This window comes from Engraulis encrasicolus, chromosome 21, assembly GCF_034702125.1.
Source record: "Engraulis encrasicolus isolate BLACKSEA-1 chromosome 21, IST_EnEncr_1.0, whole genome shotgun sequence".
NCBI lineage: Eukaryota > Metazoa > Chordata > Actinopteri > Clupeiformes > Engraulidae > Engraulis > Engraulis encrasicolus.
In genome coordinates, this window is record NC_085877.1 from 18,206,900 (window position 1) to 18,221,899 (window position 15,000).

Below are 15,000 nucleotides of genomic sequence, written 5' to 3' on the forward strand. Positions count from 1 at the left end.
TATTGCTGTCATCTTTCCGTCTCTGTCTCTCTCCTCTCTCTCTCTCTCTCTCTCTCTCTCTCTCTCTCTCTCTCTCTCTCTCTCTCTCTCTCTCTCTCTCTCTCTCTCTCTCTCTCTCTCTCTCTCTCTGCATATTTCTATCCCTTTGTCTCTCCATTTCTCTCTCCATTGTCTCTCTCTGTCTCACTCTCCACTCTTGCCACGGTCTCTCCTCTCTTTCTCTCTCTCTGCAGCTGGTGGTTCGTACTTCATGATCTCGCGGTCGCTGGGTCCTGAGTTTGGGGGAGCGGTGGGCCTCTGCTTCTACCTGGGCACCACCTTTGCAGGAGCCATGTACATCCTGGGAGCCATCGAGATCCTGCTGGTATGAGTACGCACCACACACACACACACACACACACACACACACACACACACACACACACACACACACACACACACACACACACACACACACACACTGACACCCTTGACTGGGTGGGCCCAGGAAGGATAAAATCATCTGAAAGGGCCCCCTCCTCAATACATAAAATGTAATGGTGACCCGATTTTGGGCCTCCTTTGTGCCTCGGGCCGGGACAACCGACCGATTAGCTAGGTTTATCACTTACCCATGCTCTTGTTATCTAAGGGGCTATCCTTCTAAGGTAGTGTTTTTCAGCGGGGACGGTACAGCCCCCCAGGGGGTGTTTGGGAGCCCTAGGGGTCGTTGAGAAGGATACAAATGAGAGGGGGCGGTGCTTAGTTGTCATCGGGGGCATTAATCCATTACATTTTTTTCATACTAAAGGGGGCATTGGCAGGCTTATTATGAAGTCAAGGGGGCGTTGGGAGGATGGGATGAGGTCCAGGGGGCTTTTTTTCAAAAAAGGTTGAGAACCACTGTTCTAAGGGGATGCGCCTAAAAACATTGTTAGCAGACCTAACTCGTGTCACCCCTGCCAGAGAAGGATGTCACCACAGTGTAGTGAAAAGTGTCTCGTCATTGTCCTCGTCCCTCTTATCTCAGTGTTTTGTTGCACTGCAGTGGCTTGAGTCCAGCTGCTGCTGTGATCATGTGACTTGCTATGCTCCTGATCCCTGGTGCCGCTCTGGGGCTGATTAGTGCTACCTCATCAGCACCTCAACATTAGCCTGATTATCATCGACTTTCAAATCTCGTACCAAGATTCTGGTCTGGCCAAGAAGAAAACGAATGTTTCCAAACGGCCTTGTTAACCCGCCTCCCTTGGTTTGCAACTGGTCGAGGCCAGAAAAGACTGTGCCAAAGTTTGAAACCAAAAATGTTCTTAGTCCCAGTACAACGTATCTGCTTAAACCACGACACTGCCTTCAACACGCCTCTACCCCAGGGCTGTGGGAGCTGCTCAAGGTTGATTGCGTCCCGGCTAAGTGGTTGGAGTTTCTGAGATCTCCAGAGCTCAGAAAGTATTTGCATTGCTCTTGAGCTGACTAGTAGCAATTCCGAAGGTATTTCGTCACGATGAGGCCGTAGCCTGGCTACCTTATGCCGTCACATAACATGTTTGCATATCCACTGGTTCTGTCTGTTTACGTACATACTGTGTACATCTACTGCTTCTGTCTGTTTACATACTGTACATCTACTGGTATTGGTGCTGTTATGCAGTTTCACTTAGGGGTGGGCAATATGGCAACAAATTCATATCCAGATATTCTTAACATAAAATCTTGATTTAGATTTTATGGGTTTTTTTTATCATTCATCAAAACAAAAAACAAAAACAGAACCAGCCATTTTAGGGCTACAAACCTTTTTGAACAGATTTGAATGAAGATACTTGCAATTTTCCATGTGCAAACATTAACAAATGTAAAACACATGTAAAATGTAAACACACTGATAACACTTCAATAAAGTGCACTATTGGAATATCATAAATTCAGTCTAAAAAGTCTGCCACCATCATACCTGTTCCAAAGAAGGCATCTACTACCACCCTCAATGACTTTCGCCCTGTTGCACTCACTCCAGTCATCACCAAGTGCTTTGAAAAACTGGTGCTGAGGCATATAAAAGCCTGTCTCCCCCCAACCCTAGACCCTCATCAGTTTGCATACCGGGCAAATAGATCCACTGAGGATGCAATAGCCATTGCTCTCCACTCTGCACTGAGTCACCTAGAAAGACAAGGGAGCTACGTCAGGATGCTCTTCATCGATTATAGCTCAGCTTTTAACACCATCATTCCTGACATCCTAATCCCCAAGCTGAGACATCTAGGACTTCCATCATCCACATGCTCCTGGATCAAAGACTTCCTTGTTAATCGTCCCCAACAGGTGAAACTAGGTCACCATCTCTCAACCACCCGCACCCTCAGCACCGGCTCGCCCCAAGGATGTGTGTTGAGCCCACTTCTCTACTCCCTCTACACGTTTGACTGTAGCCCCATCCACCCAGAGAACATCATTGTCAAATTTGCAGATGACACAACAGTGGTGGGGCTGATAACCGAGGGAAAGGAGGAGGCCTACAGGGATGAGGTCCTGAAACTTGGAGAGTGGTGTGCATCCAACAACCTGGCCCTGAACATCTCCAAGACGAAGGAGCTCATCCTGGACTTCCGGCGGAACAAAGATGCTCCTGCCCCCCTGTACATCAATGGAGAACGTGTAGAGCAAGTGAGCTCATTTAAATTCCTAGGTGTACACATCTCTGCTGATCTCTCCTGGTCGACTAACACCTCGGCTCTGGTAAAAAAGGCCCAGCAGCGATTGCACTTCCTCAGAGTACTTAAGAAAGAACAGTTAGACTCAAGCTTGCTGGTGACCTTTTGGTTCCACCATAGAGAGCCTGCTGACCTACGCAGTGTCAGTGTGGCACTCAAGTTGCACTGAGGCTGACAGGAAGAGACTGCAGAGGGTGACCAAAACAGCACAAAAAATCATAGGCTGCCCCCTGCCTCCCATACCCACCATCTACAACTCACGCTGCGTAAGTAGAGCCAGGAGTATCATTAAAGATCCCACACATCCTGGCTTTCATCTCTTCACACTATTGCCCTCTGGCAGGCGCTACAAGGCATTGCCAGCCAGAACCAATAGGATGAAGAACAGCTTCTTCCCCAAAGCTGTTACAACAATGAACACACACTTACTGGACAATGCTCATCTATAAAGGACTGTGCACTTCGTAGGGAAGCTAAAATCTCAGTATACTTTGTATACTGACAATAAAGGCTTTCTATTCTATTCTATTCTAAAATGAAAGAGAAGACAACAGCACTAAGTAAACATCACTCTGAATCTGATAAAATCAGCATCATCATTCTGATAAAATAAGATCCTCACTACAAGGTTATCTTGTATGCAATCTATACAATTTCTCCACTTTGGCAGATTTTCAACGACCTTCTACTCTATTTCACTATTCACAATTTAATATCGTTATATCGCACAACCCTAGTTGACAGTGGCTATGCCCAGACTGCTGTGTTCATGTGATTGCTATGGGCCTGGTGACGTGGCTGAGGAGTGTTGCATCTATTGATTCTGCCTGGTAAGATGCATATTATTGGTAGGCTACTGCAGTTGCACTGTAGGTAAACTCTTGAGTCCATACTATACTGTGTTCAGGTCTTTAAATCGACACCAACTAGCCAAATGCTGGTGAAATTTTTGGTTTGGCTGGTAGAAAAGGCCAACTTACTAGCCACTTTGACCCATTAGTGAGTGTGTGTTATGCTAGTAAGATTATCATCTACTAGCCATTTTGGCTGCTGATGAAAATAAGTTAAATTAGAGCCCTGACTGTGTTTGGGTGATTGCTCTTGATGCACTTGATGATCCTTGTTGATGCTCTGGGGCTGATTAGTGCTGCCTAATCAGCCCCGACACCACTCTGCAGCCACACTGCTGTCACACAGCACAATATGTTTACATACACCAGGGGTGGGCAATTATTTTGGCCTGAGGGCCACATTAGGCGCATTCAGGCCGACTGAGAACAGTGGCGGTGCCCGCTCCCGCACCTAATCGCAAACCATAACGTCGTGCTTAGGCCACAGATCTTAAGAGTACGCAAACCGGAAACTTGTTTTTCGCAATGCGAACCACAAAATACTTGTTTTTTCTCTGCGAACCGTGACGACAGCGTGGCCGTCAGCAGGTTCATCCGGGTAACACAGTCACATGCGGAACAAGTTCAGAGCCGGTATGAACACGATCTGTTCGCATATAAGCACTTAAGTGCCGAGCGTAACTGGGTGCGGGCACGGGCACCGGCTCCGTTCTGGTCGTCCTGAAAACAACCATTGGGTGCAGAATATGTAGGCTATCGTAGGGCCAGACGTCGCAGGCAACATGCCTGTGCCGATAATAAGAAATATTGTAATGTACACCGACATACAGTGCCCTCCATAATTATTGGCACCCCTGATTGAGATGTGTTTTTTAGCTTCCAATTATTTTATTTTTTTTCTAAATAATATGGGACCTTAATGGAAAAAAAGAGAAAAATCCAACCTTCAATACAAATGCATTTATTCAGTGGGGAAAAAATCCCACATAAAGAAATAATTATTTGACATCAAATAATGTGTGTCACAATTATTAGCACCCCTGGTGTTAATATTTTGTACAACCCCCTTTTGCCAACAAAACAGCACCTAATCTTCTCCTATAATGTTTCACAAGATGGCAAAAGACAGAAAGAGGGATCTTCAGCCATTCCTCTTTGCAGAATCTCTCTAAATCATCCAGAGACCTGGGTCCTCTCCTCTGTACTCTCCTCTTCAGCTCACCCCACAGGTTCTCAATGGGGTTGAGGTCAGGGGACTGAGATGGCCATGGGAGGAGCTTGATTTTGTGTCTGGTGAACCATTTCTGTGTAGATTTGGCCATATGTTTAGGGTCATTGTCTTGCTGAAAGACCCAGTGACGACCCAGCTTCAGCTTTCGGGCAGAGGGCAACAGATTTTGATTTAAAATGTCCTGGTATTTCAAAGCATTCATGATGCCATGCACCCTAACAAGGTTCCCAGGGCCTTTGGAAGCGAAACAGCCCCACAGCATCACTGACCCACCCCCATACTTCACAGTGGGTATGAGGTGCTTTTCAGCATGCGCATCTTTCGTGGTACGCCAGACCCACTTAGAGTGTTTGTTGCTAAAAAGCTCAATCTTGGTCTCATCTGACCAAAGCACACGGTCCCAGTTGAAGCCCCAATACCACTTGGCGAACTCCAGACGCTTGCGTTTATGATTGTGAGTGAGGAAAGGTTTTCTCCGTGCATGCCTCCCAAACAGCTTGTTGGCGTGTAGACAGCGCCTGATGGTTGATTTGGAGACTTTGTGACCCCAGGATGCTACCATTTGTTGTAATTCTGTAACAGTGAGCTTTGGAGATCTTTTGATTTCTCTTACCATCCTCATCACTGTGCGTGGTGGCAAAATAAACTTGGGTCCTCGTCCAGGCTTGTTTACCACTGTTCCAGTTGTTTTGAACTTCTTAATTATTCCTCTCACAGTGGATATGGGCAGCTGCAGTTGAGTGGCAATCTTCTTGTAGCCTCTGCCTGACCTGTGAAGGTCGACTCACATCTGCCTCACTTGTATGCTGTGTTCCTTTGTCTTTCCCATGTTTAAGAGTGGATAAGAGAAATGGCCTCGGTGTCACGTCATATTTATACCCCAGGGAAACAGGAAGTGATGAATTACTAATTAAATGTTCCTACATACTCTGGTAAACTTTGTAATCTACTGTAGAAATGACAGAAATGCTTCAATTATATTTATTTCCTGGGAATTGTTAAGGGTGCCAATAATTGTGGAACAGGTGATTTAATGAAAAATAATTATTTTTTAGTCAGGGATTTTTTTATTTTCTTACAATTCATTTGAGTTGAAGGCTACATTTTTCTACAATTTTCAGTGTGACAGTATTCTTCTGCAATAAACACTGAATTTATTTTAAGGCTTTTAACACATCTCAACCAGGGGTGCCAATAATTATGGAGGGCACTGTAACTTGTTGGCTATTTCACTCCTGCACATTGCAACATTTAGATGTGACCTTGATTAATCTCACACCTGCTACACCCTTTGCTTTTTTTAAAGAATGTTAGGTGTGAGTATGGTAGGCCTACTTTGGATTGAGTTTGCCCACCTCTGACATACGCTGTCCGTGTGTGTGTGTGTGTGCGTGCGTGCGTGCGTGCGTGCGTGCGTGCGTGCGTGCGTGCGTGCGCGCGTGCGCGCGTGCGCGCGCGTGTCTGTGTGTGCGCGTGTCTGTGTGTGCGCGTGCGTGCAAGTATTTGTGCGTGCGTGCGTGCGTGTTCTGATGTGGTTTCATTTCCCTCTGTCTGTCTCTTTTCCTTTCATCCTGTTCTCCATTCTTCCCCAGTACCCATATTTAACCCCCTTGATAGGTTTTGGTTGCAGGCCACACATTTCCACTCTTAACACCGTTGGTTTTCTCATTGGTAACTTCAATAACTTTTGACTTGATACATTCCCTATTGAGTAATCTCTCTCTCTCTCTCTCTCTCTCTCTCTCTCTCTCTCTCTCTCTCTCTCTCTCTCTCTCTCTCTCTCTCTCTCTCCTCCAGCTCTACATAGCGCCGGGCATGGCGATCTTCGTCGCGTCGGACCTGTCGGGCGAGCAGTCGGCCATGCTGAACAACATGCGCGTGTACGGCTCCATCTGCCTGCTGCTGATGGCACTGCTGGTCTTCGTGGGCGTCAAGTACGTCAACAAGCTGGCCTCCGTCTTCCTGGCCTGCGTCGTCATCTCCATCCTCTCCATCTACACCGGCGCCGTCGTCTCCGCCTTCAGCCCGCCCCAGTTCCCGTGAGTAGCCAAGGGGTGTAAATAATATCGAAATATTCTGATGATTGAATCGAATCACATCGTATCGTGGGGCATTCTTAAGTATCGAAAATAATCGAATCGCTGGCCCCTGCCCAATAACTTAATAGAAGTGGAAAAGTAATTGGGAAAAAAATATAATCGTATAGTATCGTATCGTATCGTGGGGCATTCTTAAGTATCGAAAATAATAGAATCGTATCGCATTGAATAAAAGATATCGATATTGAATCGTATCGTCATGGAGGCTTTGATTTACACAGACAGGTGCAAGCACCAGTTATAATGACAGCCAGGTACAAGCACCAATAATACGGAGTGCTTTATTTACACATACAGAATATCCATCTACACTGGTGCTGTCGTCTCCGCGTTCAGCCCGCCCCAGTTCCTGTGAGTAGCCATTGAGGAGCACCTTCTCCCCATGACTGACGGGTGCAAGCACCAATAATTAGGAGTGCTTTATTTACATGTGCAGAATATCCATCTACAATGTCGCTGACGTCTCGACGTTCAGCCCGCCCCAGTTCCCGTGAGTAGCCAATGAGGAGGCCTTCTCTCCATGACTGACAGGTGCAAGCACCAATAATGCCCCAGTAAGGTGCCAACATCAATGGCAGTAAGTGCAGTAATACCTGCATTAGCTGTTGGTGACCTGTGAGGGTCTATGTCTACGAGACAGACAGTTACACGGATCAGTGTAAAAGAATGTTGTGACACTTGTCTGTACCCATCAGTCACTCCCCTGCCTCTGCCCGTCTACCTGTCTCTGTCTTTTGTCAACCTGCATTGGCTACCGGTGTCCGCCTGAATTAAACACAAGGCCCTTACCCTCTGCTAAATACAATGCGATGCAATGTAATGCCTGTCAGCGGCATCTGTGGCCTGTAATGTCTGTCAGGGGGTGCTGGGGCCATCTAAGGGTTGTAGGTTCGGATCCCGCTTGATCACTCCCTACACCTCTATCTATTGTTGGAGTGTCCTTGAGCAGGGCAGCTAACACTACATTGCTATAGGGGTTGTAACCAATACCATGTAAAATAAAAAAGACGACACCCCTTTTGTAGGTTCATTTTTTGGGGGAAAGTCAAAGAACAACATTTTTTTTCACATAGGAAAATGATTTATGTCAAAAAGCTGTTTGTAAATCGTTTCACATTCCAATAGAACACATTTCACAGTAACATTTCCGCGAACAGTCTTCATAACAGAGTACAGAGATGGTAACTCAGCACAGAGATGCTCCGCTTCTTTTTGCTCACTTCTTGGTCTATCAGATAAGCACGACTCTCTTGCGCACACAGATGATCACTGAATGGCCGACGACAGCATCCAAAACGTATCGGTGGTTCGTCAAATTGCCTTTCATTTTCTGCACTTAAAGTGATACTGTCCCATTTTTGGAATTAAGCTTATTTTACACCTTCCCTTGAGTTAAACAATAGGGTTTTACCGTTCTCCTGTACTTTGAACCGTTTTCTAGTTATGACAGTGCAAATTTTACCTCCAAGCTAACAGTTAACATTGAGTCCTATGAGACCAGGTCTCATAGGACTCAATGTTAACTGCTAGCATGGAGGTAAAATTTACAATGCCATACCCTGAGAACGGTTGACAGTACAGGAGAACGGTAAAACCCTATTATTTAACTCAAGGGGAGGTGTAAAATAAGCTAATTTCCAAAAATGGGACAGTATCACTTTAAGTTTCAACTAAGTGCTGTAGAGCGACCTGTGAAAACAACCAAAGCGTTCCTGATGAGACTTTCAAAGCTGAACGTGAAATCAGACACTTTGGGACCCGACCGACACAGATTTCAATAATACTTGCTGTGCCTGTTTAGTAGTGTGAATTTGTGTGAATCTGACACCAATATTAAGGGAGAAACAGACTAGCAAAGGTTTACATATGAGGGTAGGATACTATGCATTCAGCCTTGATTATATCAGTCAGTGTAAGTCTTTGTGTAATTTGTAGAGCCAGAAAAGAGCTTTCAAATAACACCAAACAGCATGAAATACAACAACCCTCAGAATATGAATTATGATAAATTGAAAAATTAAAAATTGAATATCTCTGAAATTAATAAAGAACAGAACACCCCATTTTAAAATGGCCAGTTCCTTGTCTAAACGTAGCCTGCAATGTCATGAACAACACCTGAAATGCTAGTGTTTGTTTTTTATTCATTTCAGAGATAATGGGACTCAAAAATATAGCAACATACAAATCACCTAGTAATAATATGGTAATACGATAGTAATATCACATGACGGCATGTCTATCAGAGTATGTGAAGAATGGAGATGGTCCATGAGGATGCAGGAAGTTCAGTTTCACCTCTCCAGTGCTTGGCATACATTCCTCAACACATGCTAGCCACTAGTTGCCATCATATACAGGTACAACATACCCTTTGATGCTTGAACATTCAGAAAATTCCTTTACTGAGTTTATTCTTTCAACCCTACCTTCTATGAATGCTGAAAATGGTCTAGCTTCCACTGTGTCCATTGACCATGGGCAGAAGCTGTGTAATTTTTGAATACCTGGAAAAGGGACCGACGAGGGTACAGGGCCCACCGGGAAAATGCCTGTTATGCCAGATGGCCAGTCCAGTTCTGTCCCTGACACTGCTCTATTACTACTTCATTTCAACTCATTTCAACCTTTATGTCCCATTATCTCTGAAATTAATAAAGAACAAAACACCCCATTTTCAGGTGTTGTTTATGACCTTACAGGCTATATTTAGCCAAGAAACCGGCCATTTTAAAATACGAGCTTTTTTGGTATTCAATTTTTAATTTTTCAATGCATCATAATTCATATTCTGAAGGTTGTTGTATTCCATGCTGTCAGTGTAATTTGTAGAGGGGTCATTTCACGTGAAATCAGACACTTTGGGACCCGACCGACCTGGATTTCAATCATACTTGGTGTGCCTTTTTAGTAGCAAGGTAGCACCCCAGAACTGCATTGGTTTGAATCTGACACTAATATTAAGGGAGAATCAGACTAGGAAAGGTTCACATGTGAGGGTAGGACACTATACATTCAGCCTTGAATATATCAGTCAGTGTTAGTCATAAAAAGATGCCTGTGGTGTTATTTGAAAGCTCTTTTCTGGCTCTACATATTACACAATCAGCTTGGAATACAACAACTCTCAGAATATGAATTATGATAAATTGAAAAATTTAAAATTGAATATCTAAAAAAACTATATTTTAAAATGGCCAGTTCCTTGTCCAAACGTAGCCGGCAATGTCATTAGCAACACCTCAAATGCTGGTGTTCGGTTCTTTATTCATTTCAGAGAGAATTTGACTCACAAATATGGCATCATACAGACCACTTACTAATAATATGGTAATACCATAGTAGCATCACATGACAAAACAAAAACAAAACAAAAATGGTCAGTTTCCATGGTCCCAGGTTTCAGAAACTAAGGCAGATGTCCATTTATACACACCAAATGATGATTATGTGAATGTTTGAACATTCCTTCTCTGTGTACCTGTGTCATCTTCCCTTTACCGTACTTTAAAGAGATAATCAATGGCTGCACTCTCATTTTGTACTCTACCAGTGCATTTGAAGCAGCAGCTGTGTCTTTTGTAGATAATGTATAAGTACGTCCCGTTGCAGTTACAGGTTCCACTACCAGAAGCACATCCTGATGATCCATGACAAGTCTATCTGGTCTGAAGGGAAAAGTGAAGGATGGAGATGGTCCATGAGGATGCAGGAAGTTCAGTTTCACCTCTCCAGTGCTCGGCATACATTCCTCAACACATGCTAGCCACCAGTTGCCATCATATATAGCTACAACATACCCTTTGATGCTTGAAAATGTAACACATTCATTTACTTAGCTCACTCTTTCAACTCTGCCTTCTCTGAATGCTGAAAATGGCCTAACTTCCACTGTGTCCATTGACAATGGGCAGAAGCTGTGTAGTTTTTGAGTACCTGGAATAGTTCTTGCAGATTCCAACCTTTTCAACATGTTCTCAACTTCATGATGGTACATCTCTGTTGTGGCAAACTGACAATGGATGTTCTTGAGAGAGATGTACCATCATTAAGCTGAGAACCTGTTGAAAAGGGTTGAATCTGCAAGAACTATTCCAGGTACTCAAAAACTACACAGCTTCTGCCCATTGTCAATGGACATTAGGCCATTTTCCGCATTCAGAGAAGGAGTTGAAAGAGTGAGCTCAGTAAAGGAATGCGTTACATTTTCAAGCATCAAAGGGTATGTTGTAGCTGTATATGATGGCAACTGGTGGCTAGCATGTGTTGAGGAATGTATGCTGAGCACTGGAGAGGTAAAACTGAACTTCCTGCATCCTCATGGACCATCTCCATCCTTCACTTTTCCCTTCAGACCAGATAGACTTGTCATGGATCATCAGGATGTGCTTCTGGTAGTGGAACCTAACTGCAACGGGACGTACTTATACATTATCTACAAAAGACACAGCTGCTGCTTCAAATGCATTGGTAGAGTACAAAATGAGAGTGTAGCCATTGATTATCTCTTTAAAGTACGGTAAAGGGAAGATGACACAGGTGCACAGAGAAGGAATGTTCAAACATTCACATATCATCATTTGGTGTGTATAAATGGACATCTGCCTTAGTTTCTGAAACCTGGGACCATGGAAACTGACCATTTTTGTTTTTGTTTTGTCATGTGATGCTACAATGGTATTACCATATTATTAGTAAGTGGTCTGTATGATGCCATATTTGTGAGTCAAATTCTCTCTGAAAAGAATAAAGAACCGAACACCAGCATTTGAGGTGTTGCTAATGACATTGCCGGCTACGTTTGGACAAGGAACTGGTCATTTTAAAATATAGTTTTTTTAGATATTCAATTTTTAATTTTTCAATTTATCATAATTCATATTCTGAGAGTTGTTGTATTCCAAGCTGATTGTGTAATATGTAGAGCCAGAAAAGAGCTTTCAAACAATACCACAGGCATCTTTTTGTGACTAACACTGACTGATATATTCAAGGCTGAATGTATAGTGTCCTACCCTCACATGTGAACCTTTCCTAGTCTGTTTCTCCCTTAAAATTAGTGTCAGATTCAAACCAATGCAGTTCTGGGGTGCTACCTTGCTACTAAAAAGGCACACCAAGTATGATTGAAATCCGGATCGGTCGGGTCCCAAAGCGTCTGATTTCACGTGAAATGACCCAGACACAGAAAAGAGCTTTCAAACAACACCTCAGACTTTTTGTGACTTTTCTGTGACTTTTTCCTAGTCTGTTTCTCCCTTAATATTAGTGTCAGATTCACACAAATGCAGTTCTGGGGTGCTACCTTGCTACTAAACAGGCACAGCAAGTATGATTGAAATCTGTGTTGGTCGGGTCCCAAAGTGTCTGATTTCACGTGAAATGACCCAAAAGCAGAAAACGAGTCGCGATTGAATGCTGTTTTCCACGCCACGCTCTCTGTCCTGCACAGCGTTGATATTGATGGCTGATGGACGTCCAACATTCTTAATAAACTGCGGATAGAATCTACAAATTTGATGTGGTCAAACAATCTCTTGACATCTCCATTATTGAGTGTTGTGGCATTGTTGTGAGGGATAATGGCCAAATCGTTCAGGTTAAGTAAGGCAAAAACATTATTTTTGGCGCTATTTTGTCTAGTCCGCAAAAATAAGATGTCTCCCCTTTTCAAAGCACTATTGTTAGAACAAAAACCCTGTCTTATATTTGAGTCTATACGGTGATGTAATATCTCTCTCTTTCTCTTTCTTTTTCTCTTTCTCTCCATCTCTCCCTATCGCCATTTCTCTCTCTGCCTCTCTCTCTCTCTCTCTCTCTCTCTCTCTCTCTCTCTCTCTCTCTCTCTCTCTCTCTCTCTCTCTCTCTCTCTCTCTGTCTCTCTCTGCCTCTCTCTCTGTCTTTCTGCCTCTCTCTCTGTCTGTCTCTCTCTCTCTCTCTCTCTCTCTCTCTCTCTCTCTCTCTCTCTCTCTCTCTCTCTCTTGCTCCCTCTCTTCCTCCTCCTCCTCCTCCATAGTGTGTGCATGCTGGGTAACCGCTCCCTGCGTTCAAGTCGCGACTGCAGCAAGACCGTCCTGGAGCCCCTTCTTCCCCTCCACCCCTCGCTCTCCCCCCCTCCTCCTCAACCTCACTTAACCGACGCCCCCCGCCCATCCACCACCACCGCCGCCAGCGCCGGCCTCTACTCCAACCTGTCGCTCTCGGAGGCCGGGGACAACGTGACGCTAGGCCCGCCCCTGCCCCCGCTCCCGGGCCATCCCTCGTCGTCGTCATCGTCCATGTCTCCGCCCCCAGCGACCACCGGCCAGCCAATGGTGGAGGTCTTCTCGTCACTGTGGCAACGCTTCTGCAACACCTCGGAGTCCAACAGCTCGTGCGAGTACTTCCTGCAGAGCAACGTCAGCCAGCTTGAGGGCATACCTGGACTGGCCAGCGGAGTTATTAAAGGTGAGCAACGAACATACACTCTTAACGTACACGCACGCACGCACGCACGCACACACACACACACACACACACACACACACACACACACACACACACACACACACACACACACACAGAGGATACATATGACTACAGAATATCGTCAGCTACCTGGAGGGCATACCTGGACTGGCCAGTGGAGTTTTTTTTAAAGGTGAGGAGCGAACACACACACACACACACACACACACACACACACACACACACACACACACACACACACACACACACACACACACACACACACACACACACACACACACACACACCTGGATTTGTCAGTACCTGAGATTTTTTTTTAAATCTTCAGTCTTTCCGAGATCCTGGGGCCGGTTGCACCAAATGGTCTTAGCTAAGACTGGTCGTAACTGCTAAAGTGGTGTTTGTTAAGACCAAAATTTAAGACTATCGTACAGTAAGCCCGTTGCACCAACAGAACTTAGGACTGAGGACTCTGATGAAGACGCATTTCGAAACGTTAGTCTCACTGCACTAAAAAAATAAATTACAGAAAATAGACATCCGTGTGGCACCAGATTTCTTTCCCTTTTTGCCTATGTTTTGGTCCTGCTCTGGTTGCACCGGATTGTTAATTTAGAAGCGCGGAGTGCGTATCTCCTTTGTTTTATAAGAACTTAGGACTGGTCTTAACTGTGCCCGGTCGTAGCAATGCGCGTCCATGTGAGAGTTCGATTTCAGAATGAAAGAATGACTGTTGCTATGATACACCTGTCAATCATTCAGCACTTTGATCTCACGCACGGCTTGACTCACATAAGAGGTCAGTGGTTATAACTGTAACGTGTCGTGCATAACCAAGCCCCTAATGAAATAACAGCATGGATAGCACTAAGTTTTTCTTTTCCAGTAAAAATACAGGACAAATAGCCAATTTGGCTTTGACGTGCATTACAAGCTGCTTCGTCTAAAAATGCACTAAAGCTATTTCTGATTTAAAATTATGCCTAGACTAGGCTATGCGGTGCGAAATTGTTGAGACATCGTTCATTTTCTCGGTATGGGGATGGGGATGGTAAAGGGAAAGCTACGCTGCCTGGCATCCTGTGTCTGGTGCCTGTGTTGGCCTACAGCGAAAATATGTTAATTATTGTCATCAGCTAAGAATATAAACCTGTCTGAAAATGAGCTTGCATGATATTTGCTTTCGTAGGCTACAGTGGCTACAGCCCTGTACGCTTTCATTCAAGTTTTCGTTTTTCGTTTGACGTTTGGAGTCAGCAAGGCTACCCTATTACTTTGCCGGGGCTGTGTGGATGGTTAGGCTAAGTGGCAACTCAATAGACATGTTAATCCACTAAAAAGGAGTGCAACAATTTTGCTAGTGATAGGCCATAACTTCGCCTAAAACTTTGTTTCACTGGATCAATGCTGGGCAAATATCTCAAAGTTAGCGTGTCGTGCTGCCCCAGGTCTAACGGTGTTATGAGTTTGAGGGTGCCGGTTATAGACTAGGCAGTGGCCAACCTCTTGCAACACTAAGCCCCTAATGAAATAACAACATGTTAGTACAAGTTTTTTTCTTTTCCAGTAACAAGTACAGGGTGAATAGGCCAAACCAATTTAGATTGACTAAAATGCGCTGAAACTATTTCTGAATAAAAATGGTGCCGTGCGTAATT

General features: G+C 44.5%; 1 protein-coding gene across 2 annotated transcripts in view; it reads left to right on the forward strand.

The window, feature by feature from the left end:
• The window catches only part of LOC134436946 (solute carrier family 12 member 6-like), an 82,360-nt gene that overhangs the window by 37,565 nt on the left and 29,795 nt on the right, over positions 1-15,000 (forward strand). For both annotated transcript variants that reach the window (XM_063186317.1, XM_063186318.1), the window contains 3 exons: positions 234-364; positions 6,573-6,814; positions 12,891-13,321. In XM_063186317.1, coding sequence (XP_063042387.1) covers positions 234-364; positions 6,573-6,814; positions 12,891-13,321 — 804 coding nt within the window. The remainder of the gene's footprint in view (positions 1-233; positions 365-6,572; positions 6,815-12,890; positions 13,322-15,000) is intronic.